The sequence below is a fragment of the Brachyhypopomus gauderio genome, chromosome 14, assembly GCF_052324685.1.
Source record: "Brachyhypopomus gauderio isolate BG-103 chromosome 14, BGAUD_0.2, whole genome shotgun sequence".
Lineage (NCBI taxonomy): Eukaryota > Metazoa > Chordata > Actinopteri > Gymnotiformes > Hypopomidae > Brachyhypopomus > Brachyhypopomus gauderio.
In genome coordinates, this window is record NC_135224.1 from 7,092,523 (window position 1) to 7,115,637 (window position 23,115).

The 23,115-nt window shown below is 40.4% G+C and overlaps 4 protein-coding genes across 6 annotated transcripts in view; 3 read left to right on the forward strand and 1 right to left on the reverse strand.

Annotated features, from left to right (window-relative positions):
* The window catches only part of slc7a8a (solute carrier family 7 member 8a), an 18,506-nt gene extending 12,474 nt beyond the window's left edge, over positions 1–6,032 (forward strand). For both annotated transcript variants that reach the window (XM_076973529.1, XM_076973528.1), the window contains 7 exons: positions 334–487; positions 891–1,014; positions 1,384–1,487; positions 1,781–1,877; positions 2,119–2,268; positions 2,442–2,619; positions 2,726–6,032. In XM_076973529.1, coding sequence (XP_076829644.1) covers positions 334–487; positions 891–1,014; positions 1,384–1,487; positions 1,781–1,877; positions 2,119–2,268; positions 2,442–2,619; positions 2,726–2,880 — 962 coding nt within the window. In that variant the 3' untranslated portion in view covers positions 2,881–6,032. The remainder of the gene's footprint in view (positions 1–333; positions 488–890; positions 1,015–1,383; positions 1,488–1,780; positions 1,878–2,118; positions 2,269–2,441; positions 2,620–2,725) is intronic.
* A 166-nt stretch (positions 6,033–6,198) lies between these two features.
* nedd8 (NEDD8 ubiquitin like modifier) lies at positions 6,199–9,303 on the reverse strand. The gene is made up of 4 exons (XM_076973533.1): positions 9,112–9,303; positions 8,732–8,779; positions 8,457–8,539; positions 6,199–6,619 (listed from the first exon to the last, which is right to left on the reverse strand). Exons 1-4 carry the CDS (start codon positions 9,127–9,129, stop codon positions 6,499–6,501), a joined length of 270 nt encoding a protein of 89 aa, XP_076829648.1. The 5' UTR covers positions 9,130–9,303; the 3' UTR covers positions 6,199–6,498.
* Positions 9,304–9,592: 289 nt separating this feature from the next.
* On the forward strand, positions 9,593–13,995 carry gmpr2 (guanosine monophosphate reductase 2). Of its 2 annotated transcripts, none has more exons than XM_076973530.1 (10): positions 9,593–9,673; positions 10,046–10,279; positions 10,491–10,610; positions 10,795–10,878; positions 11,132–11,305; positions 11,413–11,494; positions 11,652–11,758; positions 11,860–11,902; positions 12,028–12,187; positions 12,581–13,995. In XM_076973530.1, exons 2-10 carry the CDS (start codon positions 10,193–10,195, stop codon positions 12,768–12,770), a joined length of 1,047 nt encoding a protein of 348 aa, XP_076829645.1. In that variant the 5' UTR covers positions 9,593–9,673; positions 10,046–10,192; the 3' UTR covers positions 12,771–13,995. The 2 variants fall into 2 exon arrangements, with proteins under 2 accessions (XP_076829645.1, XP_076829646.1); XM_076973531.1 differs by having other exon boundaries at positions 9,650–9,742.
* A 2,628-nt stretch (positions 13,996–16,623) lies between these two features.
* Positions 16,624–22,597, forward strand: LOC143475648 (E3 ubiquitin-protein ligase TRIM39-like). The gene is made up of 8 exons (XM_076973527.1): positions 16,624–16,871; positions 18,598–18,674; positions 19,050–19,606; positions 19,692–19,787; positions 19,920–20,153; positions 20,250–20,400; positions 20,611–20,646; positions 21,007–22,597. Exons 2-8 carry the CDS (start codon positions 18,617–18,619, stop codon positions 21,552–21,554), a joined length of 1,680 nt encoding a protein of 559 aa, XP_076829642.1. The 5' UTR covers positions 16,624–16,871; positions 18,598–18,616; the 3' UTR covers positions 21,555–22,597.
* The last annotated feature ends 518 nt before the right edge of the window (positions 22,598–23,115 follow it).

Here is a 23,115-nt window from a genome sequence, read left to right on the forward strand (position 1 = left end):
AATTGTTCTGACATGACTGGAGCAACAGCTTACTCCAAACGGCAAAAAACACAAGGAAACAGGACTGACGTGTGCTTGCTGCGTGTGCACGTGTGTGTACTGACGTGTGCACATGTGTAACTTGTTGCTCATGTGTGTGAGGTAGAGGATGATGTGTGAGGGAGGGAGGACAGATAGAATGAAGAGGTCAAATGTCAAGGAGAGCACAGTTACACCATTTCCAGGCCTTTATATCTCAATCTGTGTGATTCAATAGTGACTTTTATTAGTGCTCTAAGAGAAGATGTTGTCCTGGTCATGTTTTGTGATGTGGTTCTTTTTCTCTTTTTGCAGGCGAGTACTACTGGCTAGAACCAGCCAATGCCTTTGAGCCCTTTCAGGACTATGACGTGGGGCTGATAGCGCTCGCATTTCTGCAAGGTTCTTTTGCTTACGGAGGTTGGAACTTCCTCAACTATGTCACGGAAGAGCTGGTGGACCCCTACGTGTAAGATTCGCACCTGCGCTATTCTGGATCTCATACACCTGATAGCACGCCTGTCTTAGTCAGTGTAGAGTTATGTAATACACTGGGCTCAGTGGATGTATTTTTCACTAGTCACAGGGTGCCAAGACCAACAAACTGCCCATCTGTCCCAATGTGCCCCAGAATGCTCTCTAGTCCCGGCCAATCACACCACCGTTCCTCTCCAGTCCCAGCCAATCACACCACCATTCCTCTCCAGTCCTGGCCAATCACACCACCATTCCTCTCCAGTCCCAGCCAATCACACCACCATTCCTCTCCATTCCTCAAACCAGCCAATAGAAACACAGAAGCAGCACTTATAATGCTTGTGTGTGTATTTAAATTTCTCTTTCTCTCTGTTTCTCCCTCTTTCTCTGTACAGAAACCTACCTCGCGCTATATTCATCTCTATTCCCCTGGTGACCTTCGTTTATGTGTTTGCTAACATTGCCTATGTCACCGCCATGAGTCCTCAGGAGCTGCTGGCATCCAATGCCGTTGCTGTGGTGAGTATCCTCTCCTCCAATTAGATGGGATCAATCTGAATATTCTTAATATTCTGTGGCATATCTAACTGAGTATCAATTGTTCATTTTCTCACAATTGATACTGATATCGACTCCTGAATGCAGCCAGTATGTCATACCTACACATATGCTTTCTACAGTGTCAGTTCCACAAGTTAAAATGCATCTGACAAAATAAATTCAACAGGCCTCCCTCCTCTCCTCCACCCTCGCTCTCTCTCTCTCTCTCTCTCTCTCTCCTCTACCCCCTCACTCTCTCTCCTCTACTCTCTCTCTCTCTCTCTCTCACTCTCTCTTCCTTCTTCCCTCTCTCATCTTTTGGTCATCACTCTTTTTGCTCTCTCCCAGACGTTTGGTGAGAAGCTGTTGGGGGTGATGTCATGGATCATGCCCATCTCGGTGGCCCTGTCCACCTTTGGGGGGGTCAACGGCTCCCTCTTCACCTCCTCTCGGTCAGTCTCTCCATTCCCTCCATCTATTTATTTATTTCTCCAACGTGTCCTCTTTTTCCCCGTATGTTATCATTCTCCTCATTACCACTATCACTCCCAAGCGTCGATCCCTCAGTTCAGATATGTTGTCTTCTGCCTTTTTACGCTTCTCATAATGAGGAGTACCGTTTGTGCCGGTTTCTTCTTCTGGCGTCTTGTCTGTTTCTCCTTCGTCATTCTCTTCTTCATTCAGTTTCCTCAATCCAGGTGTCCTACAGTGTATAACCGTATAACCGTGTCTTCCCATGGGTCAGGTTGTTCTTCGCCGGAGCCCGAGAGGGTCATCTCCCCAGCCTGCTGGCCATGATCCACGTCAAACGCTGCACCCCTATTCCTGCCCTGCTCTTCACTGTGAGTCTCACACACACACCCGAGCTCTGCACCCTCTGTCCCCTCTCTGTCTCTCTCTCTCTCTCACACACACAGACACACCCACACACACACACAACTTCGTTGTACTTAATTCACTGTGCAAGAATTGCTAAATGCATCAGAAAGTTTGAACTAAGAACTAATTCAGCCCAGTTCAGTTGGCCCATAACCTTTAAACCTTGGAAATCTAAACTGGGTTCTTTGTGATTTTCTTCTGCAGTGTATCTCAACCCTGCTGATGCTGTGTACCAGTGACATGTACACACTGATCAACTATGTGGGGTTCATCAACTACCTCTTCTACGGTGTCACTGTCGCAGGGCAGATTGTACTACGCATCAAGCAACCAGACATGCATCGACCTATCAAAGTATGTCTGAAGAATAACTAATAAAAAAATCATTTAGTAAAATATTAAACCATTTTTCACATGTATCATGTATGTGTAGCACAAGCCAAATCTAGCATTACTGTGGCAATACTTAAACACGTAAACCCCACTAGTATTTCATCTCATAACACTGAGCCGTTTCCTGATCTCAGATCAGTCTGGTGTGGCCGGTGATTTATCTGCTGTTCTGGGCCTTCCTGCTGGTGTTCTCCCTGTACTCTGAGCCCGTGGTGTGTGGCATCGGCCTGGCCATCATGCTCACCGGCGTGCCCGTTTACTTCCTGGGCGTCTACTGGGACAACAAGCCCCAGTGCTTTGATACGTTTGTCGGTAAGTGGCACTGAACCTTTCAGTAATGCCTTCGCGGCTATGAGACTTCCTGCCTCACAGCTGCAGGTGTTTAAGGATCGCTTGTCCCTCTTGTGTTTCCCCGCAGATAAGATGACGTACGCGGGGCAGAAGATGTGCATGGTGGTCTACCCGGCCGAGGAGGAGAAGGCGGAGAGCCCGTCTGGAGGGGACGCCATGGAGATGAACGTGGAGTCAGCCTGCTTGGCAGAGGCAGAGCCCAAGAAACCGTCCGACTGCTGAGAGCAAACGCAGTGGGCACGCCGGCCACGTGCACGGCGGTCACGTGCACGGCCGTCACGTGCACAGAGGAACACAATGCTGCGTGCCGGACTGGCACTAACACACACTGGGAAAAAGGGGTAAAGACTAACACCGCACACACTAGTACAAGCTCCTGGTCTCTGAACACACCTTTTGCATGGAAGGGTGGGCGGAGCCAGAGGTCAGGAGGGCGTGGTTAAGGGAACTGGATGTACACCTTTACATTTTCACTTGGCATATGTCTTTCCTCAGTGGTCTCTGTATGAATCACTCAAGCACATCAGTTCATCACTTACCACGGCAACTGCCTCCGCCTCTTTAGAGTGCCTGGTATTGCAAATCCTCAGAAGTCCAGGATGTATATAAAATACCGATGTTTTAGTAAGGTCTGGCGGATAAAAAAATTACATTAGTGTTATTTACTACAATTTATTAAAATAATACCTTGAAGATGTCATACCTTTAACAAAGCAGTAACTATGGTAACCACACTGATGACGCAGTCCTTGCTCAGCGTTAAATGACTCAGACGTTTGCTGTAGCCCCTCACCCACACACTCCCCCACACACTCCTCCACACACTCCCCCACACACTCCCTATACTGCCACACCGACGTCAACAGGGTCACTACATCGTACAGGATCCTTCACTTCCTGTCAAATCTTTTTTTTTTATGGTTGTTTGCTTTGATTAAAAAATAAATCATTTCAGTTACAATAACACACTAAGAAACATTTCAGGATTTGATTCCAATTTTTTTTTTTTCCTTCATCTTTCTGCCTTAATTGTCTTGACCTGATTGGTTATTTGTACTGATTGGTTATTTGTACTGCGTTCCAGCATTGTTGATGTTTTGGTCTTTTGTCAGTCACATTGTTTTTTTTTTTTGTTGTATCCAGGTGATAGCTCTGGGATTTCTTTTTAATGCTTGAGATAGTATATTTAAAGATATATATTTCAGTACCACATTTTGTGGTTTAGTGTAGTTATTACCAGACTCTTTTTCTGGTGCAAGTACAATTCTAGGTCTTTTAATTGCCTTAATTCTAATATGATACATAGAGCCTGTGCATCTGTAATCCTCTCACTATTGAACATTTTTATATATATAAATATAAATATATATATTTGAAGATAAAATATATTTAAGAAAAAAAGAATGTAAAACACAGGCTGTAGTAGGTTTGGCAAATCAGACTGATAAAATAGGAGCAATAGAAAAATACCCTTCTGTTATGCCACAGATTTCTTTTGCATTCATAAATCCTGAAACTCTATACAGCCCACACTCTTTAAGTGCATGTGTTCCATTGCAAATTAAATTAACTAAATAAGTCAATTAAAAATAACTCTAAGTTTCATGAAAGTCACTTTTGGGGGTTCATGCATTGTCTCTACGTAACAATATATTTTTTAGAAAAAAAAAACCCCTACACTACTAAACAAATGTAAATGGAGTCATGTTGTGCTATATTTGCAAAATTTTGGGTCTACAAATGTTAAATGTGATTGTGGAAAAAGACTTGAACAGGCTCTGCTTATGTATTTAGAGCTGGATAAAATATTTCATATAAAACTCTGAAATTACACAGATGTATTATACATGTTAATGTGGGTGCAACAACAAACATGAATGAACGGGCCACGCCAGCCCTCTTACTGACCTGCTGTGTTACACACAGACTGCTAGATCTACACTGCCACTGTATCATGAACACCAGGACTCCACAGCCTCTTGGCCTGTTGTCTACGTTTGCCGCTGTTCACCCAGTAATCACCAAAGACAAACCAAAGCCAGTGGGTGGAACAGCCTTGAAGCTAGGTGTTGACATAACCAAGCATCAGTGCAGAAATCTCAAACTGTCTCTTGTGAACAGGTTTTTACAGATGAAAATCCTACATAGTATATAAACGACATTTCAGCACCATAAACCAAACGTGTTCTGTGCTGCCACAGCCCCGTGTCCATTCCTGTACGATTGTCGTGCATCGTGCGTGTGTTCAAGTCACGAGTTAAACATCACAAACATGCAGAATCGGAGAGGAGAAACAGGAGATGTACACTATTCAGCTTGAGTCCAGTACAGTGGAACGCAGCGGTCATACTGCTGCTGTCTTCACAGACGCGTGGCCACCACAAATGTATGTATTTGCTGACCCAGATTTGTCTATGTGATGTCAATCCTATACTTAGATAATACTTTGTCACTGCAGAAAGTGATTGTCACTTTGAGTGTCACTTGTAACGCCCCCTTTCCCCCTCATATATATAGTAAATGTGTATAGGTGCTGTAAAAAAAAAAAAAAAGCAATAGAATGTTATACCTGATTTTCAGGGCATATTCAACCCTGTAGTAATCCCTTCATCATCAGGTCTGCACTGTGCGTCTCTGAGCCAGGGGACCTGTGCTGTCATTTGTACCACTGAGCTCTGTGCTGATTCCCAGTGTACTGACATGAATACTGCAGCCCACTGTCCATAAACCCAGTGGCGTTCTACAGATTTAGTCTGCTGTGGTCTAAAACGATTTCATATAGAGAACCATTGATGGTGTGTTGTTTAACACTAAACTGATGAGGTCCTGAAACAATTAAAAATAACAATAAATAAAAAAACAGTTTCCATTTAATCAAATTAGAGCAGAGAAAATAATTACTTTACTTTGAATGATTCCTAAATGATGGCCAAGTTTTAAATGACAGTACAGTCCTGGGCTTAATCATGAAAACCAGCAGAGAGCTTCTCAATGTAGGAGCCGTGCTCTAATGTTGCAGAGAACCGCTGACCGCCAGGGCAGGGACCGTCTACTCCCACAGACGCTCGGAGATGGGGCACCGACAGCCATGCACAACCCGTAAGACGATGCTCATTTGACGTGTCCTCAGTACGTAACCTACCATCAGCAACAAGTGATTGATGTTTGTGGTATTTACGTGTTTGTCACATTATGTTTAGCGCATTTCTTCTATTTCTGTTATGTAGGTATGGTATATTGGCAGTTTGGCCTAGTCATTTAGTTATGTCATCTCACACGTGTCGTTTCTACTGAAGTTATGTCATTTCTTATGGGTTTTGTATGTTTCAAGTGTATATAATAAGAGAAAAATAAATCTATACGCTGGAGCTAGAGTGGTGTCTATCCTTATATGTCTAAAAAGGTTTGTTGTAAACAGCGCCCCCTACAGAGACAAAACGGTAAGCTCAAAATCTGTGGACAGTCATGCGCAGAAATCTATTCAAACTACTTAAGTGCTTTTGCTTATTATTAAATGATGAAACGCTCAAGAGGCAAAAGGAGTGAAAATGTCATTATGGAGTTTTATTCAACAAATGATTCTATCGCTTCGGTTTCACCTTAACAATGATTTCTCAGCATCACTTTTTGTAAACTTCAACCAAATCTGACATTTCTCTACAAAGGATAAATTAGAGGGAAGCGGGTGTGGAAAGGAAGATGGTGAAAATGCTACAAAACAGAAAGACTTTATCCAGTAACAGCCAACAATGGCCCGTGGAGGCTGAGTGGTTGGTTAGGGAAGAGCGGCATGTGCTGAGGATGCCTGGATGTCTGGGGTGGTGAAGGAAGGTCTGGGGATTATAAGGCCTGTGATTGGCTGCTGGAATGTTGGTACTCCCGCCCCCCTCTTAGCGCAAGCACCAGATGCAACACAGAGCCACCTTGGATCTTGTAGTCTGCTGCCGTTTTCTCATCATTCCTAAGGACAAAATAGGACATTTAATTGGAATTAGTGGTGGGACTTTAACGCGTTAATTTCAATTAATTAATTACAGGAAAATTAACGCACTAAAAAAAATAACACATTTAACGCATGAGACACTTTTGCACCGTGGAATGTTTCTCAGTGCACGAGTTCCAGACATACAGATTATATGGACGCACAATAAGATCATGATGGAGATTACTGAAGAGGCTACGCTGGTGGAGGGGAAATTTAAATATAAGAAACTTCCAGATGGAAGTACAAACAAAAATAGTGTTATTTGCACTTTATGTAGGAAGGAGTTCGCTTATCACAGGAGCACTTCCACCCTTCGTTACCACCTCAACGCAAAACATGTTGGGGCTAACGCGCAGGTCAGTAATGATAACTCAGCTTCTAAATGTATTCCTAGTACGATAGGTTGACCAAACGTCCGTATTTCCCGGGACATGTCCGTATTTCACATCCTGTCCAGGGCGTCCCGGGTTTTTTTTAAGTGAGGAAATGTCCTGGTTTTTAAATTACCTTCATTGGACCATTAAGACTGGATTAAACTTTCGCGAGTGACGCGTCACATTATTTGCAGTGTTGTTCGCTCTCTGTGGTCGAAGATAAAGGCTTACAAGAAGCGCTGCACATTGCGACAACTGATGCAAGTTACGAACTACCGTCCAGAAAGACAATGTCGAAGAAAATCCAGCAGCTGTATGATAAGGAAAGGGAAGTAAAACAGGTTATTGTGAAGAGCGCCACAAATGTGGTTCTGGGGATCACTGGACCTCTGTTAGCAACAAGAATTATCTTGGTGTGACAGCTCATATTATAGATGATGAATGGAAGATCCAGTCATTTACTTTGAGCATGCAGAAGACCACTTCTAGGCACTATGGAGATGTCTGTGGCAGAGGCCTGGGAAATTAAAGAAAAATATACCATCTAAAACGGTATTAAAAAACATCTGCTGATTTACTTCAATTCTTCCAATATCCTGAGCAAAACTCCCAAAATTAAACAACATTTTTGGTCAGAATTTCCAGTGTTCTGAATTGTTTTCTGCACTCATCTATTGGTCTGTGTAGTAGACTGGTGAAACAATAAACAAGATGTTGAAGTTTATGATTATGTTCATTGATTCATTCATCATTCAAACTTAAATTCACATTTCTCATGTTAAATACTGAAATGCGATTAAAATGCGATTAATTTCGATTAATTGATTACACCGCTTCCGATTAATTCGATTAATTTTTTTTATCACGTCCCACCCCTAATTGGAATATGTAAAAACATCCGAGATGTGAAAATGTTTGTCAGAATAAGTCATCTAGTGTGTGAAAGAGACGTAGACAGAGAGAGAGAGAGAGAGAAAACTGGTAGAAATGGTGGAAAATCACATAAACCCGACTGAACAATTTCATGACCACATCTGATATGGATTATGGCCTGATAAATCTGTTTCTTAATCTGTAATCTTGAGTGCTTTTTTTGACAACACTTTTTGTCCTCACAATCATCCCTGTTCATCACAGAACTACTGCTGGTCAAACACCATTCTCAACACTGCAGTGACACTGACATGACAGCTGCATGGCAGTGGGTGTTGCATGAGTAAATCGGGGACAGCAGTGTTGTTGGTGTTTTTACATGTAGTTTTACAGTAGTCTGCCACTCAAAAGTATTTAAAGAACTGTGGTAAAACTCTTTCCAATGAGGAGTTGTAGAATTGCTAACACAAACTGTGCGTGGCAACACATGGACTAGTCTTTTCCTGCAAGGTGTCACTAACAACACAAATGGTCACGTCAGGTGAGCGTGTATCGTCCTGTCTTACATCTGTTTCCCACTGTAGATGAGTCTCTGTTGCTGAGGTGGAATACCCTCTTTCTCCTCCACTCTTTCTTTTATTCTCTCGACCTGCATTTGATCAAATAAATAAGTAAAACACTACAGGATATGCACAGATGACCTTAAGCACAGAAAGGGGTGAATTCTGACATTCTTAATAAATAACATAAAAAGAAATTGACACAGAAAAATTGACACAGATACATGCAAAACGTTTCTTACAAGCCACTCTGTACAGATATTGTGAATTATTGAACGTACCTTGTCTGTTGGTTCAATGTCAATTTCTATTTCTTTGCCAGTAAGCGTCTATGAAAATTCAAACGCGTATGATCAGTGAATCAGCTGAATGGAAATCTGACTGCAGATAGACCATGTTAACACACCGCGTTGGCAAAATGGACAAGCAATTAGCCATTACACATAGAATGATTACAACTTTATAAACACTGTCTCAAGAGATTAAAACCATATGCACATCCTCAGAAATTGTTTAACTTTGCTGCACTGTAGCTTCCCAGGGAGAGATGCTCCGTTAACCGACTACATCAGTGAGCTTGAGTAAGCGGGAGCTAGCTAACATCGCTAGCCAGCTAGCTCACTGACGTGAATGAAATTGTAGTAATTTCCGACCCACTCACCTTAACTTTGATCAGCATTGTAGTTTTGTTCTGTATAATCACACGCAGCCGATGAATGCCAGATAAAGCTATACAGCTAACAGGAAAACCAAAAGAGAGACCTGTGACTAGCTGTCAATAAGAAGCTACAGAGATCACTGTCCTGCACAAATTCAGCTGAGCTTCCGGAGCATCGCAAAAATAATTCCCTCTATTCCTGAAGTACGAATTGTGTTCCGACGGGGATAAATTAATGCATTTGGAAAGACAATGTGTGACTACTATTTAAACTTGCATTTATGTGGCTATACAATAAAATAAACTATAAAGCGAAAACTAAAATCAGCACACAGTTCAACTGCGATAAGTGGACGGCCGACGGCCATATTTGTAGTCCGTAGACGGGGACGTCTGAATGGGGTACAGCGGGACGCTCTTGTTAATAAAACTACAGGCTAGACGTCACTTCCGGACAAATTCAACGTTACCTTAAAAAACCGGAGGGAAAGGTTTGCATGTAACTTTCCGGAAAAGAGAGCTGTTGGTCTCTCACGCAGTACACTGACCACGGCTCCAGAGGAAGGTAACGCATGACCGGTTATGCTATTGAAATACAGGATAGTCGCTGTAAAGTGTGAATTTTCAGGCTGAAGTGCGTATACATGTGTGTGACTTGAGTTTTGCCATGGATTGTTTGTGAAATAGGGCACTAGCGAGCAAGTTGTTTATTTTTACTTGCAGAAACAAGTAGCAACCCTAAGTAACTATTTCAGCGGTGTAACAACTGTATGTAATCTTTACACGTCGTTTTAGACAACTCCATATAACACATTTTTATTATACGTTTATATAGGAAAAATACTACTTACGTCCTGGCGTGTAGTTGTGTTACATTAGCTAGGACCACATTACATTTGCCCACATCCCCTCAATTTCTCCCCTCTTGCTTTTGCAGGGTTCAAAGTGTGAGCCATTTTGTTTGCCTAAACACACCGACGTTAGCTGCTTATCTGGGTACTTGAGAGCTGAAGACTGCAGCACGCAGCTGTGGAGATCGGGGAGAGATACTGTAACGGTAGTAAAAACACAGCTCCAAGTGAACATGCCTCGCATTGAGAACGACATCAAACTGGACTTCAAGGACGTGCTGCTTCGGCCCAAGCGCAGCACGCTCAAGTCTCGCAGCGAGGTCAAATAATCTTTTATATGTTTGTTAGTAAATGTGGGGAAAAACGCGCTTATTGCGGCTTGTGTCCCCCCACATGAGGTCTAACGTTCACATTGCACTCTTGCTCAGAACAGTTTGCATACGCTTTCATTCGTTTTAACTTCCTCTCACATTGTCTCTCTTCTCTCGCACATTCCCTTTCTCCTCTCTTTTATGCTCATTTCTTTCTCAGGTGGACCTGATGCGCAGTTTCACATTCAGAAACTCAAAGGGCAGTTATAGAGGTATCCCCATCATTGCTGCAAACATGGATACAGTTGGAACCTTCGAGATGGCTGTGGCATTGCATCCGGTACAACTGAGCTCACAGGCACACACATTTGACCTCTTGAAGTAAAAAAAAAAATCTTTTACATCAAGAACATTGTGCGTACTTGAACTCACAGAGCTCTGCTTTCATAAGGAGCCATTCTGTTGAATGAATTTTATCTGGAGAATTAATTTTAAACACTAACCCATCATTTTTTTTCTTACAGTTCTCACTTTTTACTGCTGTGCACAAGCATTATTGTATTGATGACTGGAAAGAATTTGCAACAGGTCACCCAGAATGCCTAGAGGTAAAACCACGATTATGGTTGGCTTTGACCACACTATTGTAGTTCACTTGTAAATTGTCAATCGTTAGACCTGAATGCTTTTGTGAACATTCTCATGCTGTATCGTTCTTTGCCTCCTGGCCTCCCTCTGTCTGTCACTCATCTATCATGCTGCGCTGTATGGTGTTATACTTTTATATTAATATTACACAAAGACAGTTGAAGTATCATGAATAAAATAATAAACAATCTCTCTCTCTCTCTCCTTCCCCAGAGTGTGGCAGTCAGTACTGGTACAAGTGAGGGTGATTTTGAGAAACTTGGAGCTGTTTTAACAGCTGTGCCTCAGATACAGTATGTTTGTGTCGACGTAGCCAACGGTTACTCGGAACACTTTGTGCATTTTGTCAAGGACGTGAGGGAGAAGTTCCCTACACACACTATAATGGTCAGTTAGCACCCCGTGGTGTCGGCATGCACACGGTGTAGTGGTTCAGTCCGACGGTTTCTAGTTGTTCTGTGTGGGTAACGGTTTCGGTTTCACTTTCCCTCAAGGCCGGTAATGTCGTCACTGGGGAGATGGTGGAGGAGCTGATTCTTGCTGGCGCTGACATCATCAAAGTGGGCATTGGTCCAGGTGATTAAATTACACTCTCATTTCTCTCGTATCACATGAAGAAAGATTTAAGAATGTTTTGATCACTCCCTGGTATATTTTTGTTTGCTTTTGTGTCCTTTGTCCTGGCTATATTATTGTTTGACACATCTGTTTGTGGATTGGCTTGACTGTGCAGGCTCAGTGTGCACCACCCGTAAGAAGACCGGTGTGGGCTATCCCCAGCTGAGTGCCGTGATCGAGTGTGCAGACGCTGCTCATGGCCTGGGTGGACACATCATCTCTGTGAGACACTCAGTGCATAACCACCTGCCTAGGCTGTACTAGCCAGCCAGGACGTTTGGGGGGGGGATTCTAAAAAAAAATGACCGCTTTTTTTTATCCAGGACGGAGGATGCACCTGTCCAGGTGATGTGTCTAAGGCTTTTGGTGAGTTTTGGTGTCTCCTATACGAAGCTAGTGAAATGATTCAGTCACTATTCTTGCTGTCAAAATAATTTGTGTATAATGTTACTGTAATAACTTGCTGATTCGCTATTCTTTGTGATGGACAGGCGCGGGGGCGGACTTTGTGATGCTAGGTGGAATGCTGGCAGGTCACAACGAGAGTGGCGGTGAGGTCATTGAGAAGAATGGCAGGAAGTACAAACTCTTCTACGGCATGAGCTCTGACACGGCCATGAAGAAACATGCAGGAGGCGTGGCAGAGTACAGGTGAATGACTGCAGGTGCACAGGTGAAAGAATAAAGGAGACTACGCAGAATGGGGGCAGCTTGGAATAAAGAACACTTAAAAATGCATGAGAGGAAATCAAAGCTGTAGAGAGGAAATCAAAGCTGTAAAATATTATCAAAATTTGTTTTTAATGTCCAGTATTTCTTTTGAATCTCGGTGCTGCATTTGTTTCTGTAATATAGAATACTAAGGTAAAAAAAATTAATTTAATGAATTACAATATAGGCAGAGTTTACGTTTGTATGTTTGTTTACGTTTGTTATAATGCAGTAAGGAGTACATTATGGACAGTAGTGCTCAGTTATGAGTCGTGTGTGTGTGTGTGTGTGTGTGTGTGTGTGTGTGTGTGTGTGTGTGTGTACGCTCTTCAGGGCCTCAGAGGGTAAGACTGTGGAAGTAACCTATAAAGGTGCGGTGGAGGACACCGTCCGAGATGTGCTGGGTGGAGTCCGCTCCACCTGCACCTACGTGGGAGCCGCTAAGCTGAAGGAGCTGAGTCGGCGCACTACCTTCATCAGAGTGTCTCAGCAGCTTAACACTGTGTTCGGTAATGACAGCTAGGACCCTGCAGCGGCAGCAGACTGGCATCTGGGGACCACCACATTCACTCCAGGCCTAAACTGGCCTGTTTTTGAGTGAAAGGGTCAAACTATGCCGTACGTGCAATGGTTTATATTTTATAAATCTATTCTATCTTTAAGCATGCCTGACACACACACCGCTAAATACAATTCATACAAGCGCACACAGCACAAGCCAGTACACCTAGAAAAACCTCAAGTATTCCAAAATAGTGTTATTGTTTTGGCTGTCACTGAAGTCTTTTAGCAATTGACTTGGCCAATTTAGCGTTTAAAAACTCACTGTGTTAGTCTTTTTGTGTTTTACTGTCTTTTGCAATTTCATGAATGGTCATGCAGCTGTCAGTGTGTATGTGTATATATATATATATATATATATATATATATATATATATATATATATATATATAAACTGAGCACAATTCTGATGTATGAGACTGATTCGAGACTGACTGAAACTTCACTGCCGTTATTTCACTCGCACTGTTATTTCTCATTTTACCTGATGCTGTTACAGAGTCTTAACGTTTCTTCCAAGTATTTAAATAGCAATTTTATAAAGTTTCACATTTTATTTAATTTCAGCTGATTTTAATGTTATATATTTTAATGTACACTTCCTGCGGTTTCTCCAAATTGGACCAAAATACAGAAAACGTGCTTTCCATTCCATTTTCCCTAATTGTGTATCTAATCTCTTGGACAAAGTGTACCCACTACTGTATAAGTACTGGTGTGATCTTGGCACCAGTTTATGGTTATGTGGCTCATACAAGAGGGAATGCTAGTCAAAAGTACTGTGTCTGGGCACCTGGGCACATACTTATTTCTTTACACCAGTCCTAGTCATTTCTTGGCAGTAACACATCTCTGGTGCAGAATCTGGAGTCTCTGTCATGGGGACCCGACTGTGCCCAGAGATTCAGGTCTATCCTGATGGTGTGTGTTTGGATTCTCACATCAGATGCAGGTTGCAGATGTGTTATATCTGAAAGCTTTTAGAAAGAAATAGAACTCATTTGAACAATAAAAATGAAGTATATAACAATTGGTTGCTGTTTATTTTTATATGAAAAATCTGTTTGAAGTACCTTCATTTTTTTCTGTCTTGGTAATTCTGGCATTGAAATTCTCCTGAAATGTAAGTGTTGAATTTAAAAGTAAACAACATTTAATTGCTTAATAAAAAGAATTATGAAACATTATTTTAGTGTTAGCTATTTTTTCATTAATGTTATTTATGTTCTTCGTCATTTAGAATAATACGTCTGCATGTGTGGCAGTTAACCAAACCTGTGTATGTGTGTGTGTTAACCAAACCTATGTATGTCAAGTCAATTTATTTGTATAGCACAAATGAAGTGCTGACCAAAGAGCTGAACAATATTTGCAAGAAGACACCTCAAATATAAAACCAAGCATAAAAAGTAAATAAATAAAAATAAGAAAACCCATAAGAACATTTACAATATAATATACATAAAGCACATCTTGATACATTAAAATAGCTTACAACCATAACAGGTGTATTTAATGTTTGTGTGTGAACCAAACCTGTGTGTGTTAACCAATGTGTGTTAACCAAACGTATATATGTGTGGTGTGTGTGTGTGTTAACCTATGCATATTTGCAGCACTAGGTGGCGCTGTGTGCAGGCTGGGCATTATAGTTTATGTTTAGTTGGATGAGTCATGCTAGGAATGAATATGGCTACATCATCTTAAAGGAACAGGACATGTTGGGCCTAAATGGGGCATCACTTATAACTTATAAAACTGCTTGGAAAACAACAATTATACAAGCTCCACTTACAGCACCAGAAAATGTAAATGATATTTTAGAAGTGGGTTCTTATCTAGGGATGTATGAATGGTTTACCGATTTAAAAATGTGGTTCAAAACCATGGCAGGATTTTGAGCATATATTTTAAATCCAACAAATATAAAATTCTAATGCACTGTCTTTGATGAAAAAATAAAGACTTTTACTTGGAATTTACCTTTATTTTAAAAAGCTGAAATTATTATTTCCATTAAATGTAAGCCTTCTGTGGAATAGTGGACACTGATGTCATATCCACTACAAATGAAAAGTCATTTCAGAAAACCAGTTTAAAGTCAGTCAGAAAAAGCTCTTTCAGAATAAATGATGTGTGTGTATCCATTCTACAGAACAGATGTCTATGTCACGATTCCCACAACATAGAAAAAAAATACTTCAACTGGATGAACTTGTGCTTATTATCAATTTGATGTACAGTATCTTAAAGGTACATTTTAACTGCCATCTAGTGGTGGTACTTGAGTACGTTAGATGTTAGATTTCTTCATCTTGACCTCTTTTTCTTCAGTGTTTAGTCATTAGAAAAGCTGCATATCTGTCTCCTCTGTTTGGGTGCATAATTCCTATAGTTAACCTGTAAATTATGTGGACTGCATATCCCATTTTAAAATGTATCATTATTTTCTAAGGGGATACACTATAAAGTAACACATGGAGACACAAAACAGAATCACTCTTGACAACCCACAGAGATTTGATAATTTTGTGATTGTCATGGGAATCCACAATCAAATCCACACTATCCGAATGGTGCGATTTTTCCAGATAGCCAGATTAAAAACAAGCCGAAATGAAAATGAAGTAAAGAGGCTATTTCTAAAATGTAAGGAGTAGAAAGTACAGATAATGGTGTGAAAAAGGAGTAGAAGTAAAAAGTCAGCTGAAAAGTTATTACTCCAGAAAAATATAAATAACCAAAACTTCTACTTAACCCTCTATTGCATGACTTATTCTTTAATTATGATAAAAATGTTTTAATGTGTTTTACCTATGTAAAAATGCTTTTTTAATGGAAAAAAAAAGTTGGTAAATTGTTGCCAAATGGCAACAAAGCGCAGTTATGAAAAGTACCATAAAACCCATATTTTTCCTAAAAACAAAATTTTATAGAAAATCGGACTAAGGAAATCCAGATTATATGTAGTGATGTATTTAACCCAATATTTAAACAATCAAAACAATTCTACTTTTTAATTGGAATCTAAGGTAAGACATATGCCACATCTCTCTTGCCCACCTAGTGAAATGTAAAATAAAGAACCATGCTATAAAAGATTGTGATAGAATGTCACAATATATGAAACATTTATTACTTTTTTTTTAAAGAAATTACCTCAACCTGTTTCTTCTGGTTCTGCCTCTGTGTCTGTACCTGACTCTGGCCTGTTACTACTCTCATTCAGGTTCACATCAACATCATTCTCCTCATCACTGCCCACTAGTTCATCCTCACTCTGCTCTTGTAGAAGAGCAACTCTGTGTTCACCTTCCCTCTAACATAAAAGATGCTGGCTTTCATCAATTCTGATGATGGAAGCATCACATGTAAACTGGCTATACAGCCAAAATGCAGTCTACAATTCCTATGCTTTCCAGTGGTGAAATGTATAATCAGGATAATGTTGCGGTTAAAACATGTTAGGGTTAGGCTTAGACGTAAGATAACAAAATGTAAATACTTTTTTTTTTTTATGTAATAAAAAGTTGTAAGCATAGTCAGTCTTAGAATAGCCTACTACTACATCAGTCATTTACAGTCCAATAGGCTGAAAGTGCACAAAGACAACTATATATGACAACTATATGTGCATATAGTTTCCATATGGCAACAATTTAATTTTATGAATTTTCATGAACTTCAGTGTGGTGTGTCAATGGGAAAAGGAGGTACAAACATGGACTTGCTGGTCATGTGATGTCAGAAGTTACTGTTCTTGTTAAAGTAGAAGTCCATCCAACCCTCCCAAGTAAATAATAACATGGGTTTTATATTTAGATTTTAATTAAAACCAAGACAAAGTAATTGTTGCCATATGGCGAGACCATGCAATAGAGGGTTAAGTAAGGTAACGAAGTATTTGTACTTCGTTACTTGACACCTCTACATCTTGCTAAGTGAAAGTAAAACAACCATTTATAATCTTCACTGTGAAACGGCAACGTTACTGGACATGAAGTAGCTCTGAGAAACGGGACATTAGAGCCTTTTAAATATATCAGTAAAGAGGAAAGTAAAGGTAAGTAGTTTTACACCACCGCGCTGTAGCTCATCATTCAGATGTTTTACCGCCGGCGGAGTGAACTGCAGGTGTAAAAAGGTCAAAGGATTTCATGGACATTATAAGAAAGGCACCGTGTACCCAGCTGAAAAACTGAAGTTGTTACAATTTGAACTTTGGCTTAAAATATTTTATTCTGTGCTCACTGACCAGCGGTCGCATGATGTTCAGCTATATTTGTTGCTCTGTGTTTTGTGTTCAATGTAACGACTGAGATTTAAATCTTTCTGTCCGCCATTCAACCAGGAAGTGAAGAGTACTATTGCAAGCGCAACTGGCCCGACATCTGTGTGCTTAACTACTCAATATGTCATGTTTCCAGTTAGATTTGAGGCATAAAATGATTCTGGGCCAGGCCAAAATCAGGTTCCCCATACATATAGGAACTAGTTGTGTATGATACAATTGAGTTTTGCCTGGCCCAAGACATTACAGGCATACAGCAGGCCTCTGAAATTGCCCCTCTGATCCATTTCACCTGTGCACTTAACTACTCAATATGCCATGTTTCCAGTTAGATTTGAGGCATAAAATAATTCTGGGCCAGGCCAAAATCAGGTTGCTCATACATATAGGAAGTAGTTATGTATGATGCATGTGTTATTTGTCTGGCCCGATGCCTTATAGGCATACAGCACAGAAATTGAACCATTTCAGTGCGCTCTCTGTGCGCTTACTCAATATGCCGTGTTTCCAGTTAGATTTGAGGTATAAAATGATGTTGGATCAGGCTAAAATCAGGTTTCTCTCTTAGGGAGTGATGCATTTGTTATTTCTCTGGCCCATCATCAATAAGGCTTTCAATAAGCCTCTGAAACTGCCCCTTTAAATGCGTTCACCTATCTGCCCACTGCTCAATATGCCATGTTGTGTGCTGGTATTTCTTCTTCCGATTATTTGTGTTCTAGAACAGCATTTCTGTGTTTTTAGTTTTCAAATCTAAGAATATGTATTTCTAAGAATACGTTAGAAATGCTGACGAATTCAGTCAACATGTACAAATTGCATACATTTGAATCGACTTGAAATAGAAACCATTTTACAAATGAAATGCTTTTATTATATTTTTATTTTTTACATTCACAAAATCAGTATGGGAAACAATAACCTCTTAAATGTTTGCTCCTACGCTCGTTTAATGTAACGTTTAATCTATCGCTTTTAAACAAAGTGCGCAGCAAACACGCATCGTGAACACACCCTTTTTGAATAAGTAACCAACTTCAGCCGCCGAATACGGAGCTGCGAATAAGTAACCAAACGAATCTCAAACTGCGAATAAGTAACCAACTTCAGCCTCGTAGCCAACCCTGCCGTGTTTTAGAGGCCTTGCGGATCCTTACGTTTATATCCACGTTTATGCTTTTTTAATGTGCTGTTCGCAGCTTGAGTGCATCCCTTTTTGAGCTTGAGTTCACCCCAATTTTCGTCAGTGCACACAATGTTCATTGTTGAAATTGCTTTATTATGTTTGTGTGAGACATTTACAAAGAGCAGAGCTCTCTCTCTCTCTCTCTCTCTCTCTCTCTCTCTCTCTGTGTGTGTGTGTGTGTGTGTGTGTGTGTGTGTGTGTGTGTGTGTGTGTTTTCAGGGCCACTGTAGTTAAGGCAAGAAGCATGTAGTCCAATTAATCTGATGGCAGATATATATGTATTTGCTGAGTGGTGTTATTTCTTTTAAACAGTTATTAGATAAAGAAGGAAATGGAAGAATCGGCATCACTACAAGGTAGAAGGGGGAGCATGGATAAACCACCTGAGTGTAAGTCACACACCACATAAACACATGAACACAGCCTCTGTGTTAAGGAATATTTTTGGTTTTAAGCATAAGTGTATACTGGTTCAGTATTATCAGAATAAAACGGTAGAATGGAGTGTTGTCAGAGTAAACCATGTTAAAGATTCAGATGAGGAGATTAAAGTCTCAGGTGGTGGTGCTGAATCCTGGAGAATGATGGAAGACACACATGATGATCAAACTGAACTCAGATCATGAGTAAAAAATATCTACACATTATTATTTCCTGTGGTTTCAGACACAGTTCTGGGTTATTTAGGAACAATGTGTGAAATTATTCACACAGAAAATATAGAGTAAGAATAATTGAATACTTCATGTTTCCTTTCTTATCAGTCACACGTGACTCCAGCAGCCTCCTGTCTGAGGATCAGTTCATGTGTTCTGTCTGTCTAGAAGTGTTCACTGATCCAGTCACCACTCCATGTGGACACAACTTCTGTAAGACCTGCCTCACACAATACTGGGACAACAGTCCACATTGTATGTGTCCACTATGTAAGGAGACATTCACAAAGAGACCTGAACTCAAGATTAATACAACACTGAGAGACGTTGTGGATCACTTCAAGAAGAAAAAAAGTCTTGATAAACCTGATATTCTTTGTGACGTCTGCACTGGAGTGAAATTGAAGGCTGTAAAATCCTGTTTGGACTGTGGTGCGACATTTTGTAAGTCTCATCTAGAGCTCCATAATAGTCTTCCAAAACACAAGAAACACAAACTAATAAACCCTGTTGAGAACGTGGAGAACTACATATGTCAGAAACATGAGAGACCCCTGGAGCTGTTCTGTAGAGAAGACGAAATGTGTGTGTGTCAGTTCTGCACTGAGACAGACCACAGGACTCACAACACTGTTACCATAGAGGAGGAGAGTGGAGAGAAAAGGGTGACACACTAACACTGGATAATATCAATATTAAACACAACACATATTTATAAAAGAAATATAAAAAACTTTTATTTGTCTACAGACACAGCTGGAGAAGACACAGTCAGTGGTCCAGCAGATGATTCAAGAGAGACTGAAGAAGATGGAAGAGATCAAACACTCAGTAGAGCTCAGAAAGGTGTGAACTACCACCTACTTCATGTCTATTACAAACAGAGGTTTAAATACAGTTTTGCAGAACTTTGAAAACTAAAGTTCACCATTGTTTGATTAAATTGAATTTTTTAATTAAAATTTCTTCTTCTATTAGAAAAGCACAGAGAGAGAGATTGCAGACAGCATTGAGGTCTTCACTGTTCTGGTGCACTCCATTGAGAGAAGACAGGCTGAGCTGCTTCAGGTGATGGAGGAGAAGCAGAAAGCAGCAGAGAGGCAGGCTGAAGGACTCATTAAAGACCTGGAGCAGGAGATCACTGAACTAAAGAGGAGAGACAGTGAGCTGGAGCAGCTCTCCCACACTGAGGACCACATCCACCTCCTACAGGTCAGTGTTCCTCTCTCTGCTCAGAGACAACACAGCACATCACAGGACAACCCTCCCCATGCTGAGGGGTTTCTCCTCTCTCCTGCTGTACTGTAGATCTACCCAACCCTGAACAGCCCTCCACACACCAAGAACTGGACTGACATCAGTATCGACACTGATGTGAATGTGGAGACTGTGAGGAAAGTTCTCTCTCAGCTTCAGGAAAAACTCAGTGAAACACTGAATACTAAGTTAAAACAAGCAGGTGAGAAGATTTACTATAAAATATAATTTCCAGGCACAAGTCTCTAAAACAAGAGATCTATCGCCAGCAGCTATAATGAAATATAAGCTACATTCACATTACAAGTCACATTGTTCACTCCTGATTTATTTATTTTTTGCTCAGATAAAGCTCAGATGCTTTAATAAATCATCTCATTAAAATCTAATTATTACTTTTCCTAAAATTCAGTCTGCACAGAATTGAAGAGGAGTCAACAGTATGCAGGTACTTTATTTAAATAACAGATTATCCTAACATTAATGCAATTCATGCATAGATTCATAAATCTGTATTAATTGTGGTTCACTGTGAAGAACACAGAGTTGTTAAATGTATGACAGCATATTAAATAAATAGCAGATACCTCTACACCCCTGTCACTGTAGGTGAATGATTAGATATATATTTATGAAATAGTGATGGAACCCTGGGGTCAGTGAAAAAATACAATACAAAATACATGTGAAAGATACAATCATAATACACTGTTTACTCTATATTTATCAGTAGGATATACTGTATAATGAGGGTGTTATTATGTAGTTTATGATTATGTACATTTAACATACTGTATGTTTCTCTCAGTGGATGTGACTCTGGATCCTGATACAGCTCATCCCAAACTCATCCTGTCTGATGATGGAAAACAAGTGACATATGGAGACACAAAACGGAATCTCCCTGACAACCCAAAGAGATTTGATAGATGTGTCATTGTCCTGGGAAAGGAGGGGTTCTCATCAGGGAGATTTTACTATGAGGTTCAGGTCAAGGGGAAGACCAAGTGGGATGTAGGAGTGGCCAGAGAGTCTGTTAACAGGAAGGGGGATATTACACTGAGTCCTCAGAATGGATTCTGGACTGTGATTCTGAGGAATGAGAATCAGTATAAGGCTTGTGCTGGTCCCTCTGTCCTCCTCACCCTGAGAGAGAAGCCCCAGACAGTGGGGGTGTTTGTGGATTATGAGGAGGGTCTGGTCTCCTTTTATGATGTGGAGGCCAGGTCTCATATCTACTCTTACACTGGTCAGTCCTTCACTGAGAAACTCTACCCTTACTTCAGTCCTAGTACCAATGATGGAGGTAAAAACTCAGCTCCACTGATCATCTCATATATGTGTAAGACTGAGTGAATGTTTGTCATCTTAAATCTATTTAAAAAAACAATACAATAATAAAAGTAAACATTTTTTTCTACTGTTTCCAATGGCAACAGCATGACAGTATTGTAATATAAAATTGTATTTAGTTTTAAAAGAAAACCAACATAAAGAGGGAGTGAGACACGAGGGTGAGAATGGAGTCTTTAATCTCCATGACAACACAAAACAAAGAAGCACCACAGTGGGCAGAATAAAAGAGAAGACTCAGTAGTACAGTAGTGTCAGTAGTACAGTAGTGTCAGTAGTACAGTAGTGCTGTCAGTACTACAGTAGTGCTGTCAGTAGTACAGTAGTGTCAGTAGTATGGTAGTGCCGTCAGTAGTACAGTAGTGCTGTCAGTACTACAGTAGTGCTGTCAGTAGTACAGTAGTGTCAGTAGTATGGTAGTGCCGTCAGTAGTACAGTGCTGTCAGTTCTACAGTAGTGTCAGTAGTACAATAGTGCTGTCAGTACTACAGAAGTGTCAGTAGTACAATAGCGCTGTCAGAAGTACTGGCTGTAGTACAGTAGTGTTGTCAGTACTATTGGCTGTAGTACAGTAGTGGTGTCAGTAGTACAGTAGTGTTGTCAGTATTGGCTGTAGAAGTCGGGGTGTAGTGATTCATCAGAGTAGCTGTAAAACACTCAGTACATCCGTAGTTCACAGGAAGGAGCAGCAGTGTGCTCTGGACAAATGTTGCTGAAAAAAGAGAAGAAGGAATATCAGTAGTACAGTAGCTCTGTCAGTGTCAGAAGAAGAAACGAATGAGAAAAACAAGACACAGGGAGAGACAGACAGGAGATTGGGAGTGAGACAGGTGTGTGCATGTACATGACTAAATGTCCTTACAGTTTTGACATTTAATGTTGGGGCATTTTTGTTGTGTATAATACAACTTAATTTTAATCATATAATCTAATCATAGTCTGGCTGGTTTACTGTTTTTATTTAATCAGTGCAAATTTACTTTACTGATTATGACACAATTTGGGCCTCACAATATTTGTCATTACAAGTTTTGGATTAATAAAGATATTTTGGAACATACTGTGTTCTCTACTCCATCATATCAAACACATCAGCCTTCTTCTCTGTACAGACAACACAGCTGTTAATTACAGAGTTTAAGGGTCACCAAAGGTCAAGATCTGTAAACCTCTGGCAGCAGATTTTTCCATCAGAATGTTGTAAAAGGATCCTGAACTCACCTGACCTGGATGTGTTTTTTCTGGTTCTTCACTAATCTACCATCGTCCTGGGAAAGGAGGGGTGTTCATTGGGTCTCATGGTTTCTTGTGTCTCACTATGATTTTTGTACAATCAAGAAAATTGAAATCCACAATCTGATGTCTTCTGAGATTTTGCACACTAGTTTACTATTGAGACATTATTTGTCTGGTTTTAATCTGCCTGTTTGGTTGTACAAGGCTTGCTGTTGACCTTTGACATGTCATCACTGACACATATTATCTTTTTTATTTAGCACATTATTGTTGATAATCTGTCATGTGACAGGAAGTTGAAGAGTGTCACCTGTAAGATGGAGTGTGA

Bases quoted from the DNA above. Each gene is read 5' to 3' on its own strand.
- LOC143475648 (XM_076973527.1), top strand. From the start codon at position 18,617: ATGGAAGAATCGGCATCACTACAAGGTAGAAGGGGGAGCATGGATAAA. The intron at 20,401-20,610 runs GTGAGAAGATTT...CCTAAAATTCAG, and splicing joins TACTAAGTTAAAACAAGCAG to TCTGCACAGAATTGAAGAGG. The intron at 20,647-21,006 runs GTACTTTATTTA...TGTTTCTCTCAG, and splicing joins GAGGAGTCAACAGTATGCAG to TGGATGTGACTCTGGATCCT.
- nedd8 (XM_076973533.1), bottom strand. The intron at 8,540-8,731 runs GTACGTTCAATA...GATCAAATGCAG, and splicing joins ACATTGAACCAACAGACAAG to GTCGAGAGAATAAAAGAAAG. The intron at 6,620-8,456 runs GTAAGACAGGAC...TTTTGTCCTTAG, and splicing joins ATCTACAGTGGGAAACAGAT to GAATGATGAGAAAACGGCAG.
- gmpr2 (XM_076973530.1), top strand. From the start codon at position 10,193: ATGCCTCGCATTGAGAACGACATCAAACTGGACTTCAAGGACGTGCTG. The intron at 10,611-10,794 runs GTACAACTGAGC...TTTTTCTTACAG, and splicing joins TGGCTGTGGCATTGCATCCG to TTCTCACTTTTTACTGCTGT. The intron at 11,759-11,859 runs GTGAGACACTCA...TTTTTTATCCAG, and splicing joins TGGGTGGACACATCATCTCT to GACGGAGGATGCACCTGTCC.